At 30.9% G+C, this 17,749-nt stretch overlaps 1 protein-coding gene across 8 annotated transcripts in view; it reads right to left on the bottom strand.

The window, feature by feature from the left end:
* The window catches only part of LOC129958077 (mitochondrial sodium/calcium exchanger protein-like), a 96,482-nt gene that overhangs the window by 7,559 nt on the left and 71,174 nt on the right, over window positions 1–17,749 (bottom strand). For 7 of the 8 annotated variants that reach the window (XM_056070248.1, XM_056070254.1, XM_056070251.1 and 4 more), the window contains exons 10-14: window positions 16,969–17,043; window positions 11,975–12,109; window positions 7,778–7,947; window positions 2,934–3,066; window positions 1,436–1,632 (exon numbers count right to left, since the gene is read on the bottom strand). In XM_056070248.1, the coding sequence (XP_055926223.1) occupies window positions 1,436–1,632; window positions 2,934–3,066; window positions 7,778–7,947; window positions 11,975–12,109; window positions 16,969–17,043 (710 nt within the window). The remainder of the gene's footprint in view (window positions 1–1,435; window positions 1,633–2,933; window positions 3,067–7,777; window positions 7,948–11,974; window positions 12,110–16,968; window positions 17,044–17,749) is intronic. The other variant, XM_056070255.1, reaches the window with a different exon arrangement.

Raw genomic sequence — 17,749 nt, 5'->3', positions numbered from 1 at the left:
TTTGCTCTGCTTGAGTCATAATTTTATATAACTTAGTTTGCAATATTTCAATCACACTCAAATAGGCTTTATCTCTTTTTCACAGTCTTCTGGATTTTGACACAGTAGCGACGTGAATTTGGGTGATTGGGTACTTCAGTGATGATGAATTGTTTGTAGCTGTATTTGATTTTTCAGCGCCCTTTTTTGTTTATTTTAAGTCAAATGATTTAGTATTTATTAAGTTGTAAGGATTCTTAATGTATATTTGAGAATTTCAAATTTAATTGTTTAACGATTTTGTTTAACAATCAAATTTGCCTATTTTCTAGTCAAGTGAAAAGACAATAGTTTTTGTATTATAGATTAGAAGATATCACATATTTGTGTTATAAGGTTATACCGATGCGTTGAAAGTAGTTGATAATCGATAATGTTGAAGGAATTTTTCCTCATTTTATATTAATGCGAGTTAAACTACGAAGTGTATAATTACGAGAAGATAAACAATCCTAAACATCATACTAATTAATATAAAAGTATTTTATGTATTTAAAGAAAATTTAGTCTTTGACACCATTAATCAATATTTGGTGTGATGAACTAGTGTACACAAAATGAAAGTTGTTTTATTTTTGGAGGAATTTTATACAGCTCTATGGTACAAAGAAGTATGCGCAATGTCACCCACTAGCGATGTTTCTCTTTTAACTTTCTGTGCGATTTCAATTTGAGTTACCATTGACAAAGAAATTAAGTTTATTTATGGCTCTCGAATAGGTTTGGCGTTTTCTGTCTGAAATCGTTGGAGTCCCCTGCCTTGGAAGTACGAGTACTAAGGCTTCAGTCGTGGAGAAGAGAAGAATTATTTATTAATAAAATCATTCATGCGGTACAATTGTGAAACAAAACTGTTGAAATGACAGCAAATACCACAGAAATTTAATTTCAGCCATGTTCTTATTCGTATGAGGTATGTAAAGTATTATATTTCGATCATTACTTACTTGCCCAGTTACTATAATTATGTATTATCCCCTTGAAGTTATTTGTACAATTTTTAAATACTTTCACTTAACTTACTTAATTTCATGTTTATAATGAAATTTTTTATCGATTTTCTCTCATTTCTTGTTGTACTGGAGGATTGAAATTTTATACACTTGTGTATTCTTAATAGAAATACATATTTCTTAATAAAAATATATACACATATAATTTAATATTTTTAAAACTTAACTATCAACTAATCATTAATTAAATTAAATTTTGATTCCATGCCAGTGGCGTCATCTGGTAGTGAATTTACAAAATAATAGATATCATCCTTAAAAACAGAAAATAATTGGAATAAAAAAAATACTACTCAGTACACTAATTGTAATGTATTCTTAAATGCCTTTTTAAAATGAAAGAATGGAAAGTATGTTTTAATAGTCTCAGCTGTTTATCTTACCTGAAGTAGTGAGACTATTTCTGAAGCTATTAAGTACACCCATATGACAGAAGTTGCAAATCCAAAGTAGCCGTAGAGACAGTGATAAATAGGAGGCTCAGAATTATTAGAGGAGCAGAAAACTGCAATTGCGACACCAGTTGACACAATTAACAGAATAGCCCAAATTGGAAAACCCTCAAGTGTGACATCATATTCTGTAATAAGACAGAATAAAAGATTAAAACGCAAATAACACAATCTGTTTTTCGAAATTCAATTATTTCAAAGATCTTAGTAATATTATCGATAAACAATTATTTCCTAAACTTGAATAGCGAGTGATTATGCAATTATACTGCAAAGCGTTGAATGTAAACTTTACGGGTGTTGTTTCTATTGACAGTTTTGTTCTTTAGATTTACATTTCGGATAAGGAAACCAGATATTTCAAAAATTCACGAGGGAAAAAAAAAAAAAAAAAACGACGCATCAAATTTAAACCTACGTTAGTCATGCTGAAAACATATTTAGACTCTTTCAAAAAGTCACTCTTTATTTAAGGTTTCCGCATTACTTCAGTTTTTATAAAAACCTTTGTTTGTTCAGAATGCAAAAAAAAAAAAAAATCAACTTTGAAGATTTTTGAAATATTTCAAGAGTTATAAGAAAATTATCAACGGTTTTGTGAGAATTGCAATAAAAATAAAACCAGACGAAGTGGTCTTTCTGAAACATTATCGCATTTTCCCTATCAAAGGAGTTATCCCGCATAAAAACTGTGGACCTTGGGCAAGGCCGTGAAATCTACGAATGCTCAGATTTTTCTTTTCAAAATCCAGTACATGAAATTTTGAGCTTTGTAGGGTAGTGCAGAAAACCGAGTATGCCTTTTGGATATTTTCTTTCCATCGATTGAAACAAACACTGCCTCAAAACTACGTTTTCAGTAGTAAGATCACATAACGAATTTCATTTATCTAAATCATTGATGTCTTCAGCTATCGAGTTTATATGCCTACGAATGTACAGACAGATAGATGGTCAATCTGTTGACAAGTTGGGTTTAAAATATGTCATTTACTAGATCTACACTTTAAATTCTGAAGCTATGCATCAAATTTTATCAATTCAACATGATGCAATTCGTAGTTTTCATATTCCTTTGCAATTTGAACAGACAAATTTTATGTGAATGGATTTCGTTCAAAATTTGATAGAAATCTACAAATTTAATTTAATATAAATTTAGTAAATTTCATCCGTCTAGATCAAAGCGTTTTTTAGTCAGCCTGTTCACAGACAAAGATAATTCTAAAAACATTTCTACTCTAAAAACTGTTTTTCGAATTCTAGGAGATCTGAAACTTGGAGTTTCGTCAAATTCTCGAGTTCAAACTTTTTGACGATTACAGCACTTTAACTTTTTATACTTCGAGTACGAGAAAGTAAAAAACGAGCATCAAAATAAAGCACTTTTTATTATTAAATCTATTAAATTATACTTAAATTGACTTACTGTCAAGAGCGAATATGACAAACATTGGAGCTGTATAAATATGTATTATGTTCAAAGGTCTGCACCAGTTATTTTTGTCATTTTCATAGTCGACGACCGGCACAGTAAGAATAAGTAGGCAGCAGATGGGAGCCTATTAATAAAAATATCAGTTAATATTTGTAATATTAATTTTTGAACTAAAAGAAATGTGTTATCTAAATACATTTGATTACATCACACGAAATATAGCTAATGTATAAAATGGCATTTGTTTGGAAACATCTATAGTTAAAACCAATTCGGGGAATATAATTAAATTTTATATTCAGATATTTTGTGAGGTAGAGGAGATGAATTCCGCATAATAATATAAAAAGCCAAGGTTATTCTAGAATTTAAAAACTTTCAAGTGTTGTCAACACTAGATCAAACGGATCAAGCACTAGATCAATTAGATCAATCATCATTTCTGTTTCTATTATAATACCGACTTCACGTGTATTTAAAAAGTTAATTTATTTCTTATTATTTTTAATGTATTTTATTTTTTAATAAATAAATAGCAAAAATATCTTTCATAAGCAATATTTATATTTAATATTTTGCAGTTTTATTCTATTCTTATGGATTAACTAGATAGAATACTTTCCTGCAAACAAATTTCATTTAATGAATGTGTATTTCACAAATGTATATCTTATAATGATATCAAATAGTGCCAGCTTAATTTTGTGACAAAAATTATGTGTATTGAAGATGTATAGACAAGAATGTATCACTAGAATATTATGTATTAAAAATTATAATGTACAAATACATCATTATACTTTTCCTTGATATTGACGGTTTTAGTGCATGCAAGTATGTCATATGCAAAATTTCGTAATTAATGTAATCATTAGCTGATGAATTATGTAATCGAACTTTTTTCAGAAAGTCATCGTCATTTCTAACTGTTTGTTGTTTGTTTGTTTCTTATGGCACTTGCCACTGACAAGCCCGCTGTTACGAAGACAGCGATTTAAGCCTCAGGGGAACGTCTCTTATTTTTTATAGCAGCGCCAACTAGGGCCAAGAGTACGACTTTGCCACTCACGCATCATTCATTCGCTTGCACAACCCCTTTTTACAGGAGGGCACATTCACACATCTCACAGATAGAACATCAGAAGAACAACCATGCCCAAACCGGGACGCCCAGATCACGGGGAAGATGCGCTACCCCTATGCCAGGACGCCGGCTCATTTCTAACTAAAACACCTTAATAATTTTTATGAGTTTCATCAGAATTTTGAAATCCATCAAAATAGTAGGTTTGGTTACTCTAGTGTTAAATTATTCGACTTTCGGCTACTTACTGTTCCAAGATTACCGCTAGATTACCAAGTTACCGTTCAAACTGGATATGCGTATCATGATAATCAGAGTGAGTTTTTTAAAAAACAGCTTACGAATGACAGAAATGAATTAAGAGAACTAATTTGCTTAAACTAATCATTTATCATTTAAAATCAAGACCGTCTGGACCAAACGGATTAAGCTTAATGTGGTGTTGACCAGACTTTTCCAAAACAAATTGCGTTCTATTTGAGTATAATGGACCAGAATGGATGCTAATAATAGCCTTCTGAGGTTATTTTTGAGGTCAATCAAGTTGAAAGAGCGACCACAGCAATATAGACGACTGCTTTTAAATATCCCTTGACGACAGTAACATTGAAGGCTATCTGGCGATTAGTGAAAGATTAATGCTATATTGTCACACACACACACACACACACACACACACACACACACACACACACACACACACACACACACACACACACACACACACACACACACACACACACACACACACACACACACACACACACACACACACACACACACACACACACACACACACACACACACACACACACACACACACACACACACACACACACACACAAATTTCATGAAATCCATTTCACTAGTTTTGGATGCTATTATTTTAGTGTTTCCAACACCTATAATGTTATAGTTTTACCTGTCGGTGAATTTTAATACCAATTTAATTTTTCATGGTATTCATTTCCCTATGTTTTCATAGGTCTAAATAAAATATCAAGAGCCGTTTCGTTCGCTCGTTTTTCAAAAAATATAATCAAATTTTATTTATATATTTATTTTATCACAGAATGTCTCCAAAGAGGGAGCGTTATTTTTTTATCCTCCCAGTACATAAAAAAATCTGTATCAATTAATTTTAATTTTCCTTCTTTCTATAATTTTTTTTGTGAAAAATTTTATTTTTTAATGTATTCTAAAGCAGAATTTTGGTCCAGTTATAGAGCAAAATTAATTTTTTGAGTTTCTTCTAAAAACATGCAGCTGGAATATAACAACATATTCTGCGGATTTTCAAAAGATACAATTTTTTTTTTGTCTCCATAAATAGAAGTGAATCACATCTAAAATGAAATAAAACTTTTTTAAGAAATAATTATTTTAATAATAACCGTCGGGAAATCTAAGAAATCAAACTTGTGATATTTGTGATTAATCGATTAAAGAATCAACCTGACATACATAAGCAATATGAAATCAAATTCTTGAATTGTGAATTTATTGAAATTCTTAATTACATGCCACATTTTATTTTGGATATTTATTGATATTTCCATTCATACAAAAACGGAAAGAATACGAATGACTTGTATCCAAATGAATTTTTTCTTTTGTAAGAAGTTATTTCTATGTTAACTTAAATACAGATTTTAATATCACAATTCTGCAATTCTATGCAGAAGTCTGATATGTCATTTCAGCACAAGGGATTAAATACTATTAAATGAACTAATCTCACTAAATTTAAGGTTATTCAAAAACAGGTTTTGTAAAAATTTACATCTCAGTTTTATGCATATTACCTCTTTTCAATCTAGCAGATCAGTATAGTATCTATATCTGACAATCCACATGATTTGATTGATGATGTCTTAAACATACAGCGTGAAAACTCAAGCTTGCCAATTTGGCGACTTTTATTTCAATACAATAGTTGATACATATGTAATATTAGTATTATTTAAATTATATTTAAATTATATTATGCCTGATTTTATATACTGGTAATTTTTATTGAACTTTCTCTCTATTCTATAAATACTTCATGTTTTAAGTTGATGCATATCGATCTCGTTGATGTATTAGTCAATATTTTTTTTCTCGTTGGGAAATGGGCTCTGAAGAGGATTTATTGATTTTTTTTACAAAAAAGCCATGAAAATTAAACATTTCATAACAAACCTTTTATACAATATTTATGTAGTTTCAATATTATTTCATTTTGACAAGTTCCCTGCCAAACGTAAAAGTGCCATCAAGTGATGCTAGGTACCGGCGATTCATGGCCAAACTTACAATCAGACTACAAGAAAAACGTATCAAGTATTCGTTTTCTATACAAGGGCACCAAAGATTGGCATTTAGAGATGTGGATTCAAGCTTCAGACGCTCTGTATATGGCGTATGGATGAATTTTGGTTTGAAATAGCCCAAGTTACCTTGCCAAGTCATTCATGGCTGGATCACAGCAAACCACTTCTTGACTGTCAACATGAAGGACACAAAATTTTAGAAATCGCACAATTATTAGGGGAAAGTGCACAGGGAAGTTTTAACCTAATACATAAATGATTTTTATTTTTAAACCTCTTGGTGAGATATTCCTGATACGAACTTGTGTCTCGCAACGCAGCGAAAACTGTGTTTAACCCTCTGACTACGGATTTGCAATGCACAGATTTCAAATACGTTACGAATTTAAAATATGAGTGGGACATATATGTTCCTGAGTAATCAAAGGGTTAAGTGATTTTGTTCCTCAAAGGACTTGCTTCTTGAAGTTAAATCTTAACAAGATATATTGTCTCACCAAAGTCTGACAATCTTTCGGTTAGATATTCATTGGAATGAATGGCAGTATTGGTACCATGTTTTAGATGCACGGCTTCGATTTTTCTGAAGTTATGTCACGATTTTAATTTTACAGAAAGTACTTAACTCTTTGCATTCCGATGTCTCCTTTCAGGCACGATTCAATTTTGATTGTTAAAATTACTTACAAATTGGTAAGAAGATGTAGATTAATTTTTTGGGAAAATTGAACTTAAAACAACTATAGATATTTACTTTCCGAAGCAGTAAACAAGTCCTTGTATTAATTGAATAATTTCGAATTGAATTATTTTCCGAATGCAAAGCATTTTGGTAGGTATATGTATAGTTCTTTAAAATGTTGTACAACATGAATGCTGATTTCTCTAGGCATGGGAAAAATCCTATAATAATAATCAGGAATCAAACACGCGATCTGAGAGATGGGTAACCTTCAAAATAATCACAGCACTTCGAGCTAAAGAAAAAGGTTGCGGTGGACTGGTGGTATTGTCTCATATTCGTAAGTGGAGTATTCGAGACCCGATTCCACCGAATAACGTCGTGTAAGCGGGTCTCTGGTGCACGTTAAATCTATCGTGGCCAAATGTTATCCTGTTGCTGTGGTGCGGAAGTTTGGAAAGGGAGTGCCAGCTCGGGTGTCGTCCTCGTCATCTGACCGTGATTTAGAATTACGAGGTACATCCCAAAATAGCCCTAGTGTTATTTTAAGAACAGAACGTTATTATAACTAAGCCAAACCAAACCAAACTCGAGTAAAGAAAGACAACAAGGTTTTAATGAGTCATGACAGTAAGTTATTTGATGAGAATAAACGTAAGATGTTAAAGATGATACGATAAAAAATACTGACATTTTCGGAGCAATATTGTTCAAAACGTTTAAGTATATATACTTTCAAATATAAAAACTTTACCTTTATAAGTTCAAATATTTTGGAAAGCCACTTCCTTTCTTGCCAACTTTCCAAATCGATAGGGAAAACGTGCATCAGGAATTCTCGTAGGAGTGTCTGCTCACCAGTCGAAGACAACAGGCTAGAAAGACTAGTTTTGGAAATCTGAGTGTCTAAAGGTGGAGGATAACCTGAAAATCAGAAGTAAATTGAATTTAGGAGTGTTCTGTAGTGCTTATGGAGTTCAAATAACTTTATATAAAAAGATAACGCACTGACACTGGGAGTGATAATTTTAAAAAGATTTAACTAATCTAATAAGAATTCCCAATGTAAGTTATTCATGAAAACTTAGCAAAAATGAACAAATCCCTTTTCTATCGACAGATGCGTATTGCTCACATAGCATATGTTCTAGAGTATTTGGGCCAGAGTCAAATTTTCATTTTTTCGAGAGTGGGATATTCTCTCGGGATATAGAAGGCGATAAGCGCATGCCAATATTGATTTAATATTTCTAGGAGGGTTTCTCTTCTAGGATCACAATTAGATTTCTTCCAATTCTTAGTCGCTGTGAAATATTAGTGCTTAAGGGTAATAAATAAAATCAAATAAGATTTAATATACAAATGTACAAAACCAAGAATAGAATTGCCAAAATTTTTGACAGAATCAGATTTGAGGATTTTGAGATGTTAAGTTAGTATAGAATGTGAAACAGTTTTTATTAAATTTTACAGTGGCAGAGAAAACCAAAAAGACATCATACGCTCAAAAATAGCTGAAATCAATTTCACGAAAATATGCATTTGAAACTATTGAAAATAACTCATCATTTTTTAAGGGAAACGTTATTTATGAAAAAAGGTATGGAAAAAGTTTTATTCAGCCTAAATTGTAGGTACAAATATGATAAGGCTTCTAGGCGTGATTAAACTTTTGTTAAGTTGCTTGGAGTTATTCTGATTTATTGAGTGCACTGAAAAAACTGAATTTACTATACAAAAATTAATTCTACCACATTCGCAGTCGGGGAGTTATCTCCAGTTTAATCCTCCATTGGTTAGATTACCTAATAGATTATACATTTTTAATATTTTGATTGCATTATCTAATAGATTATAAATGTTTAATATTTTTGTTGCATTATCTAATAGACTATACATGTTTAATATTTTGGTTGCATTATCTAATAGATTATAAATGTTTAATATTTTGGTTGCATTATCTAATAGATTATAAATGTTTAATATTTTGGTTACATTATCTAATAGATTATAAATTTTTCATATTATGGTTGCATTACCTCATAGTTTATAAATTTGACGAATACTATAACGGTTCAATAATTTTTCACGAGTTTGGTGATGTGACCGCTCCATAATCTTAACCAATGATTGCAATTAACAGAGGGTTAAGAGATGAAGATTATTGCTAAAAGGGGCGACCTATATTTTATAGTTGTATTAAGTACATTATCTATTTATTTTCATGAAGCTTAAATATTACTTTTCAGTGTCTTCTAAACGAATGTGAAAATGTATTTCATATGTAAATGGATTTAGAGTATTATCTGGCGAAAAGATTTTGATAATCCTGGATATCTTATTTTCTCATCCACAGTTCTCAGCTAATTTATTTTCATTTAAATGATCAATAAAAGATAGCAGTTCTCCATTAAAAAAAATTCTGAGAGTATAAAATTTACTTCTTACTGTACTTTATCTGCATTTACCTCTGTTAATCGCAGTATCTAATAATAGATACGCTCCATGGTATGGTCCCAAAATTATAATTTTTGATAATTCGCCAAATAGGACAATCATCAAAATTTTTATTGCAAACTTATGAAACAAAAACTCGCCAATGGCTGCCATCTTGGATAGCCTAAAAACATTTTTACGACTATCCAAGATGGCAGCCATTTGGCGAACATTTTAACGATTGGCACAAATTTCGCGCATTTAGCAAAGAAATCGTAGCGTAACCTTATATCCAATGATTATGACTAATATAGGATCAATGATATCGAGACTACTTTAATTTTTACACATTTGTTTTAGTTTGATACTTTACATCTAGTAAGTCTTCAAAACTATTCTGCCAATTCTTCTCAAACAGATCTGCCAATTGGACTCGCACTGACCTCTGGAAATCATTTGATCTGTCAGTACTATTCAAAATCCCCGGTCTTTGGGGGGAGGTGATAGCACAACCCCCGATATACCCCGGGGGTTGTGGTGGTAGTCGAGACGGTTCACCCCCTGTTGTTAATGGTGGGGGGAAAGAAAAACATACCAAACCAGTTTATGAACGTTCTGCCAATTTCTTTTTCAGTAAATTGTGTTCAACTTTTATCTTGACTGTCGCTGTTTTAAGAACACTCTGAAGCTACAGTAGCCAGTCGGCGCTCTATGGGTTACAGTAGCCTACTGTTTCGTTTAAGCCAGTTCGAGAGCCAGCCGCTCTCAAGACAAAATGCTGCATTTCATATTATAAATCGCTGGCTCCATTTGATATATATATATTCTTTTAGCATTTGATTTAATTAGTTTTTAATGTTCTGTCATATTATAAAATAATTCTGCTGACAATCAAACTCCAGCCTAGGATTATAAACAGTTTAGATGCAAGTGATCTAAATAGCTTTTAAAAAAATCAGGGTATTTCAAAAGATGTGTTAAACTGCATTTCTCTAAAAGCGTCAACGTATATAGATTTCTTAAAATGCGTTGTTTTATTAATTATACCGAGAGAATATACTAATATTTGAAGGTTTTTTTTACCCATTAATGCCAATCGTCCATTTTTTTGAGTACAGTTCGGAAAATGCGTCTTAATTTTACATAAATAAACATTCCAACTTTAAAATTGTATTCATCTATTCCTATGCCTTTATTAAATTTGCTATTAACAGATGGCATCATAAATGATATAAAGTGGGGTCTAAAACCTTTATGTTCTTATATTCAAGAATTACGCTATTCTCAATGCCAAGAAGAAAAAGCTAAGTTTTTAAAATTATTTATGAATAATTTTATCTGTATTTTATAATTTTATATATTGTACTGCTGCGAACAATTCTTTAGTTTACGTGTTTTTGAAACCGATAGGGATAGCTCGTCTTCCCCGTGATCTGGGCGTCCTGGGTTCGAGTCCCGGTTCGGGCATGATTGTTCTTCATCTGTTCTATCTGTGAGATGTGTGAATGTGCCCCCCTGTAAAAAGGGGATGTGCAAGCGAATGTAATGCGTGAGTAGCTAAGACGTACTGTTGGCCCTAGTTGGCGCTGCTAAAACAAGAGACGCTCCCTTGGCTTAAAATCGCAGACTTCGTCACAGAGCTTGTCCATGATAAGTGCCATTATAAACAACAACGTGTTTTTGAAATTTTATGTATTTTTAAAATTTTTGTAGTTTTTTTTCATTTTAAGATTATCTATTTTTAGAGACGTTTAAATTTTAAAAATTAAAATTTGAATTATATATATTTTTTTAATATCTTTCCAGTTGACCATCTACAACATGCTAATAAATTTTTTTTAAAAAAAACAAAACTGCCATACTTTAATGGATTAAATATCCGCGAATCATTTCAGAAACTAAAATATAACGTTGGAATGAAGCATAAAACCATATTCCAGCATAGAGTATAAATTGAATTCAGTACAATTAATTGAATGCTTCTTTACAAATACTTTTAATACAAATACTCTTTACAAATGCTTTTTCAAGTGATGATGATAGCTTCACTAATGCGATTTCATTGAGACTTTTCATTTGGAATTGGCGCTATTTCTTTGCTATTTAAGTGCAATAATTGAATTAAACTAAAAAAAAAAAAATAATAATAAATGAATGCGTATGGAAACAGAAATCCACTTCAACATTTTTCTTCGTACAAATTATGAGCTGTTCCTAAAATTTGTACCTTTTACATTAAATCTGCTTTGGTTATTTTCTAAAAAATCATGTTTAAATAGTACCACTAATTAAATAACGTTCAAATATACCTACACATTAGGAAGGGAATTTATTTTCAAGGGCTATTCAATCAATATTTCTGTGAAAACTATTTCAAAAGAACTAAATTGCCGTTTTTGTCACTCATATTTTTTAACATCAAAATTATGAAAGCACTCCTCATTATTTTGTTTCTTAATATGAGTCAATAATTTCAACTTTGCATATAAAATTACTGAAATGTGGATTCACTTACCATTTGTGAACGCTGGATTTGAATGTGACTGAATGGATTGCGTAATTGCTTTGATGACGTGTTCATGATGTGAATGGACAGATGAATGGCGTTTTTTGGTGTTAGATACAGATATGCTGCCTCGGAAGCTGAATCCTGAAAGAAAAAAGAAAAATTACTGTCACATGTGTCATATTTAAATGAAAATCAATATCAATTAAAGCAAATAGGAGATGATGATTCCTCATTTCTCAAACATGAACAAATGAATTTGGTAGATTCAAGGAATAAGAGATTTGAGAAGGAAATAAGATCGAAAAGATACAACAAATGGTATTTCATAGTAATAATGTAGTTTTAAAAGATAAACGCTTGATGATGGCCGTTAAGTAGTTAACTTCTTTCTCTTTTGAATTGTAAACTATTCTCGTCCATGCGCTGAATCTGAGTCTTTCATACTGTCAAAAATTAATTGTAGACGAGTCATACTTCTTTATTATTTTCTTACTTCCATTTGACTCTGGCCTATCCAACACAAACTAATGTTGTTTGATATCAACAAAATCAACAAATCATCAATAATCCACGATCTGCTAATGAGTAGTAATTGTTGATCATACGATACGGAACACCATAAGGGCAGAAATCCGAATCCTTGGATTTGTTTCGATTGGTACCGAATGCCATTCTGGCTTTCCTGTACCAAACATTTTTCCTTTAATGCTTTCTCGTAGAGGAACTACCCAATGATAGTTGTATCTATTCTTAGCAGCAAAAGGGTAGAATACCGTCTAACAGATCTTGCGACCTATCCTTTTATATGCGAATAAAAATATTTTGAAATTAACTCTAAAAGAATGCAATGTCCTAGTAAGGATTTCAGATTCATTCTGGAAAGAGCTCATTCAAGTCGCAGATCCATCGAAAATCCCTGGCAAATCTAGAATAGGTGCACAATCAGTCTGTATAATTTCAAACGACCTTGTGATGATATGGCGTTGAAGTTTGTGATGTAGACGGTTAATTTAGAAGTTCTCCTCTTTATATGATCTCAATTTTGCAAAGTTCATCCATATCAATTTTTGCATAGCTTTTAAATAGAAACTAATCCCCCAAGCTGTATTTCAGTAATCTTAGTATAAAAAAGTACAGCCATTTATTAAATTGGCAGCGATAAATTCAAATCATATCAAAGAAAACAAAAATTTTTTTTTATCAATATTTATGTTTTGAGAAATCAGCTCCAAATAAACGTTTCTTAAAATAATGTTAAGTTAAATAATATTACATGAATAGAAGTTTATATCCAAATACACTATAATATATAAGTTTGATTATAGTGAAAAAAAATCTGGAGCTCTACAAAAATTTCTATTTACCCTTTTAACATGGAAGTTAATGACCCAGAAAAAAGTTAATGACAAATATAGAGTTTCTAAGGCATCGTGCAACATCAAAATTAAGAAAATTCAAATTATGCTCAAAATTACTAAGAGGGCATAGTTTTGGAAGCGATATGATTTAAAAGAAAAGTTAAAACTTACAAAACATTCTTTTATTCTTCTTTAAAATAAACTGAATAATAAAGAGTGAGTCTTCATGTGTCTAAATTGAGTCTATATTACGTTCAACCGCCGGCGTCATTGCATAGGGGTAGCGCATCTTCCCCGTGGTCTGGGCGTCCCGGGTTCGAATCCCGGTTCGGGTATGGTTGTTCTTCATCTGTGTTCTATCTGTGAGGTGTATGAATGTGCCCCCCCCCCTGTAAAAAGGGGTTGTGCAAGCGAATGTGTGAGTTTCATCTTCATATGAGCTAGAAGTCAGACTTCTGCCCTGAGGTATTCAGGGGTCTTTACCCTCAGAAGCTACTGCACCCCCTTTCCGTGGTAACGCGGACGCGACATCATCATCATCATTACGTTCAACCTTTCAACAAGAAAAGTTTGTTAAAGAAATCTGAAGTTTGAAATAAGTTTTAGTAATAAGCTTGTTAAACTATCATAAGCTAAACTATCATCCCTTTATTAGTTAATAAAAATCATTTAACATTCATGAAAATGGTATATCTTTAGCCTATTGAAGTAGACGGATTTGAAGTAACTCAACCAATCTCTTCACTTCGATATTTATGATTTTATCTGTTTTCGCCCTAATTTTTAGTTGGTAAGCAAATACTGTCTCTTTAATGGTTGATAAATTTTATTTAACATTGACGAAAAAGTAGAAGCGTTTGAGGCAACTCAATCGTTTGATCTCATCATTATGATTTTCTCTTTCTTTTCATCATAGTTTTTTTCAGAATGTTTATGAAGTAACATTGAAATCAAGTGATGTCAATGATGAAAGAATTAGAAAAATCTGAAGTTGTTGAAACCAGATTTTACCAACAAGAAATTCTAATAGAATTTCTAATTAATTTACCAACAAGAAATTTTCTACTGTTGATTGGAAAATGTCTTTCATCAGAAAAAAAATCTTAGCTAGCATGATGAACTGTTAAAAAAGAAATAGTTACCATTATATTTAAAGATGAAAACATAAAAATCAAACTTTTCTGGCACATCATAGCACTAAATTGCAGCTTCTTTACCAAAAACAGTCCATTTTTCAGAATTTTAAATTTTATTTTGAATGATTACTCATCAATTATCTCAAAGCAGTACCGATGTCACTCAAGGTTATAAAGTAATAAAACAACATTATTTTCTGTGCATAAATCAAAGTCAGCTCTTATTTTATTTAATTTCTCTGATAGATCGATGCCAGATATAGTCTCTTGTAATTTAGAAAAATGTCATGAGAAGAAATAAAAAAGTTGTCTAGTAAGGTGTTTCTTATGTTTATTTTGATCTTGAAGTAATAACATTTTTCCTTAAATAGACTTTCTGTTGATGGTTGTCATCTGCAACATATACGATGTGTCTGAAATACGGTAGACTATTTACGTCAATAGACGTAATTTATCTATCCTAGATAGGGAGAATAAAGATAAAAAGGAAATTCGGAATGAAGGAGTTGATGCAAAGAAAAGCACTATATACTTCAAAACGTTTTAACATAAATTTTGTTATTATGTATGTTTGCAATTCCGAGTAAATATTGAACGTCGCTTTTTTAATTATTGCAATTTAATTCAAAGAAATTTAACCAACTTACCTTTTAGAAATCTGTAATTACTAAGAGGAAATATTTAGCAAGTATATTTCAAAGCATAATGAAATGTATTTTGTTTATATACTTTGAAATAAACGGTTCTTTCTAGGCAAATTACTGATTTGTGGATTAAGTAAATTAATAAATTAACCATTTCACGCGGGAAAAATAATTTGTATGGTAAAAAAAATTGAAAAAAAAATTGCTTTATATAGTTATAGTTCCATTTATGGCATTTCTTCTTGCAAGTTGTATTTTATTTTGATATTATTTCAGGGTAATAACAAAATAATCATTGAATTATTCAAATAATATATAGGGTAAATATAAAATGATCAGTGGATATTTTTAATAGTGTATGGGGTAACTGCTAGAAAAACTTAACTTCCTTCCTTTAAGTTCCTATTATACAACCAGCGGGAATGGTCTCCCCAAAATTTTCTCGCATACCCTCTAATAACGATGTTATCCCAATGAACGCCTTGCATGGTATTGGTGTACAATAGTTAGGGAATATTAATCTTTGGCGTGAATTTACCATTTTTATTAAATCTATCCAATGATACTTGGCTAGTGTTTTTGGCGATTAATCCCTGGCATGAGGTTAAATGCATCCAAAAATCGAATTGGGATTTCAGGCGCATTCTTCGCAACCGACCAATTGAAATAAAAGTTTGACATAAAAGCATACTTAAATCTACAAAATCCCATACCAAATTTAATATATTATATCATTATGTTTTTACATAATATATCAAAATATTTCCTGAAAATACAGACCGACAGACGGTCAACGCCTTGTTAGATTTTAAGTTAAAATCTAATTTTAATTTTTCTCCGAACAGCTAACAGATTTAAAACAGTTATTCATAAATGCATTGTGCGCGAGCCAATCACTTTGGTATTTCATTAATAATGGGGCATTCGCAGATAAAATGATCATAAAACCACTTCTCATGCTCAAGCAAATGAGTACACTGTTTTTGTTCGTTAAAAAAAAAGGATTTTTTAAGCATTGTCATTCAATATATTTATAAATGGGTATAAACAATTCTTATTTCGTTAACCATTGGTCTAAGATCAGCAAGCTTTAGTTAAAATTAATTAAATTCACGAGAAAAAATATCTGGGATATTTTTTTTTTTTAGTTACAGAGGATTTTAAATTTTTCTTGCAAATTTAGATACACAAAGAAATCCAGAGCTAATTACAGATGAGCATTAAATCAAGAAGGTATTAGATTATTACACATAATAAAATATATCCCATAATTATCATTAATAATAACAAAAAAAGCAATTTTTTGAAATAGCAAAAATATGCAAATTCTTGCTAATTTGTAAAAAGAAAAAAAAAAGTAAATAAATAAATATCCCCCCTTTCTTTTTTTATATTCTTTCTTCTGAATTTTAAAATTCAGATGCATTGGGTGACCAATTTATAAAGTTGCGGAATATTTTAAATATTCAAGAGCGCACATTCATCATACACAACAATTTTTTACAACAACCCGATTTTTTAGAAGTTTTCTTCCGAAAATTTTAGGAAGTTATTTTTTAGTAAATAACACAGATTAGTTACATTTTATGTGAATGACTAATTAAAATTTTAAAAAATATTTCGGCCTTTAAAATTTGAAATAAAACATTTTCTATTCCAAATTCCGCCCGAGTTTTTTCGAATTCATAACCCAAATTTAAAAATTGAACTGGATTTCAGAAAAATGTTCAGGATTTCCGGTGGAAAATTATTAAAACACTTTTATAACAACTTTCAATATTTACTCCCAAATTAATACAATTATTTCGCTAATTCTTATTGAATAATTCACACACACACTAGTAATAATGAAGAAGACTTACTATCACTTTCACCATGAATTGCTCCATCTTTTACGTTCATCACGTTTATAGCATAAGCTAGAGCCTCAGTAGCACCTATCGAGAGTACCGCACTTCATTTATCAAACATGTTGCAAAAATTATAGTTGCTTCTGCCGTTTTTCAGAGAGTTTCAGATCTCAATGAGCAATACAGTCATCATGAATGAATTTATTGGTTAAAGGATAATTTCCAAAACAAAATCTAGCTATCATTTCTACAAGAAAGAGTTTCTACAATAAAGTATTCTGTTTTTAAAGTGGCCATGAAATCTAAGGTATGCAATATAATCTAAAGTTTGGATCCAGACTATGTTGCAAAAAAACGACGCACGAAGAAGGTATTATTTATTTAAAAGATTGTCTACGTGAAATAGACAAAATGAAAAGAAAAATTTTAATTGAAACCAATAGAATGATTTGTTGAACTCAAAGAATTGCAGCATAAATCAACTGTGAATCCACGAATTAAACAAGAACAAAGTATTTATGATTATTCTTCTAAGATAAAGTTCTAGCAAAATAAATAAATAAATGAATGAATAAAATGAAGGCTACTCGATTTTGCATTTTCTACAAGTCAGGAAATTGCAAAGCCAATTTGAAATCCAAGTCATTTAATCACCAATGTCAAAGTTTGAAAAGCGATCAGTTGTCTTTTAAATTGCTGATACTTTAGGTTTTTCCTAATTCTCCAAAGAAAGACAAGAAGAAAAGTTCTGATTTTATCAGTTTGAATTTTTTCAGTGAAGAACTGTTACGTT

Source organism: Argiope bruennichi, chromosome X1 (genome assembly GCF_947563725.1).
Source record: "Argiope bruennichi chromosome X1, qqArgBrue1.1, whole genome shotgun sequence".
Lineage (NCBI taxonomy): Eukaryota > Metazoa > Arthropoda > Arachnida > Araneae > Araneidae > Argiope > Argiope bruennichi.
Note: the sequence above shows the minus strand (reverse complement) of the source record. Positions and strands in the feature narration are given on the sequence as shown.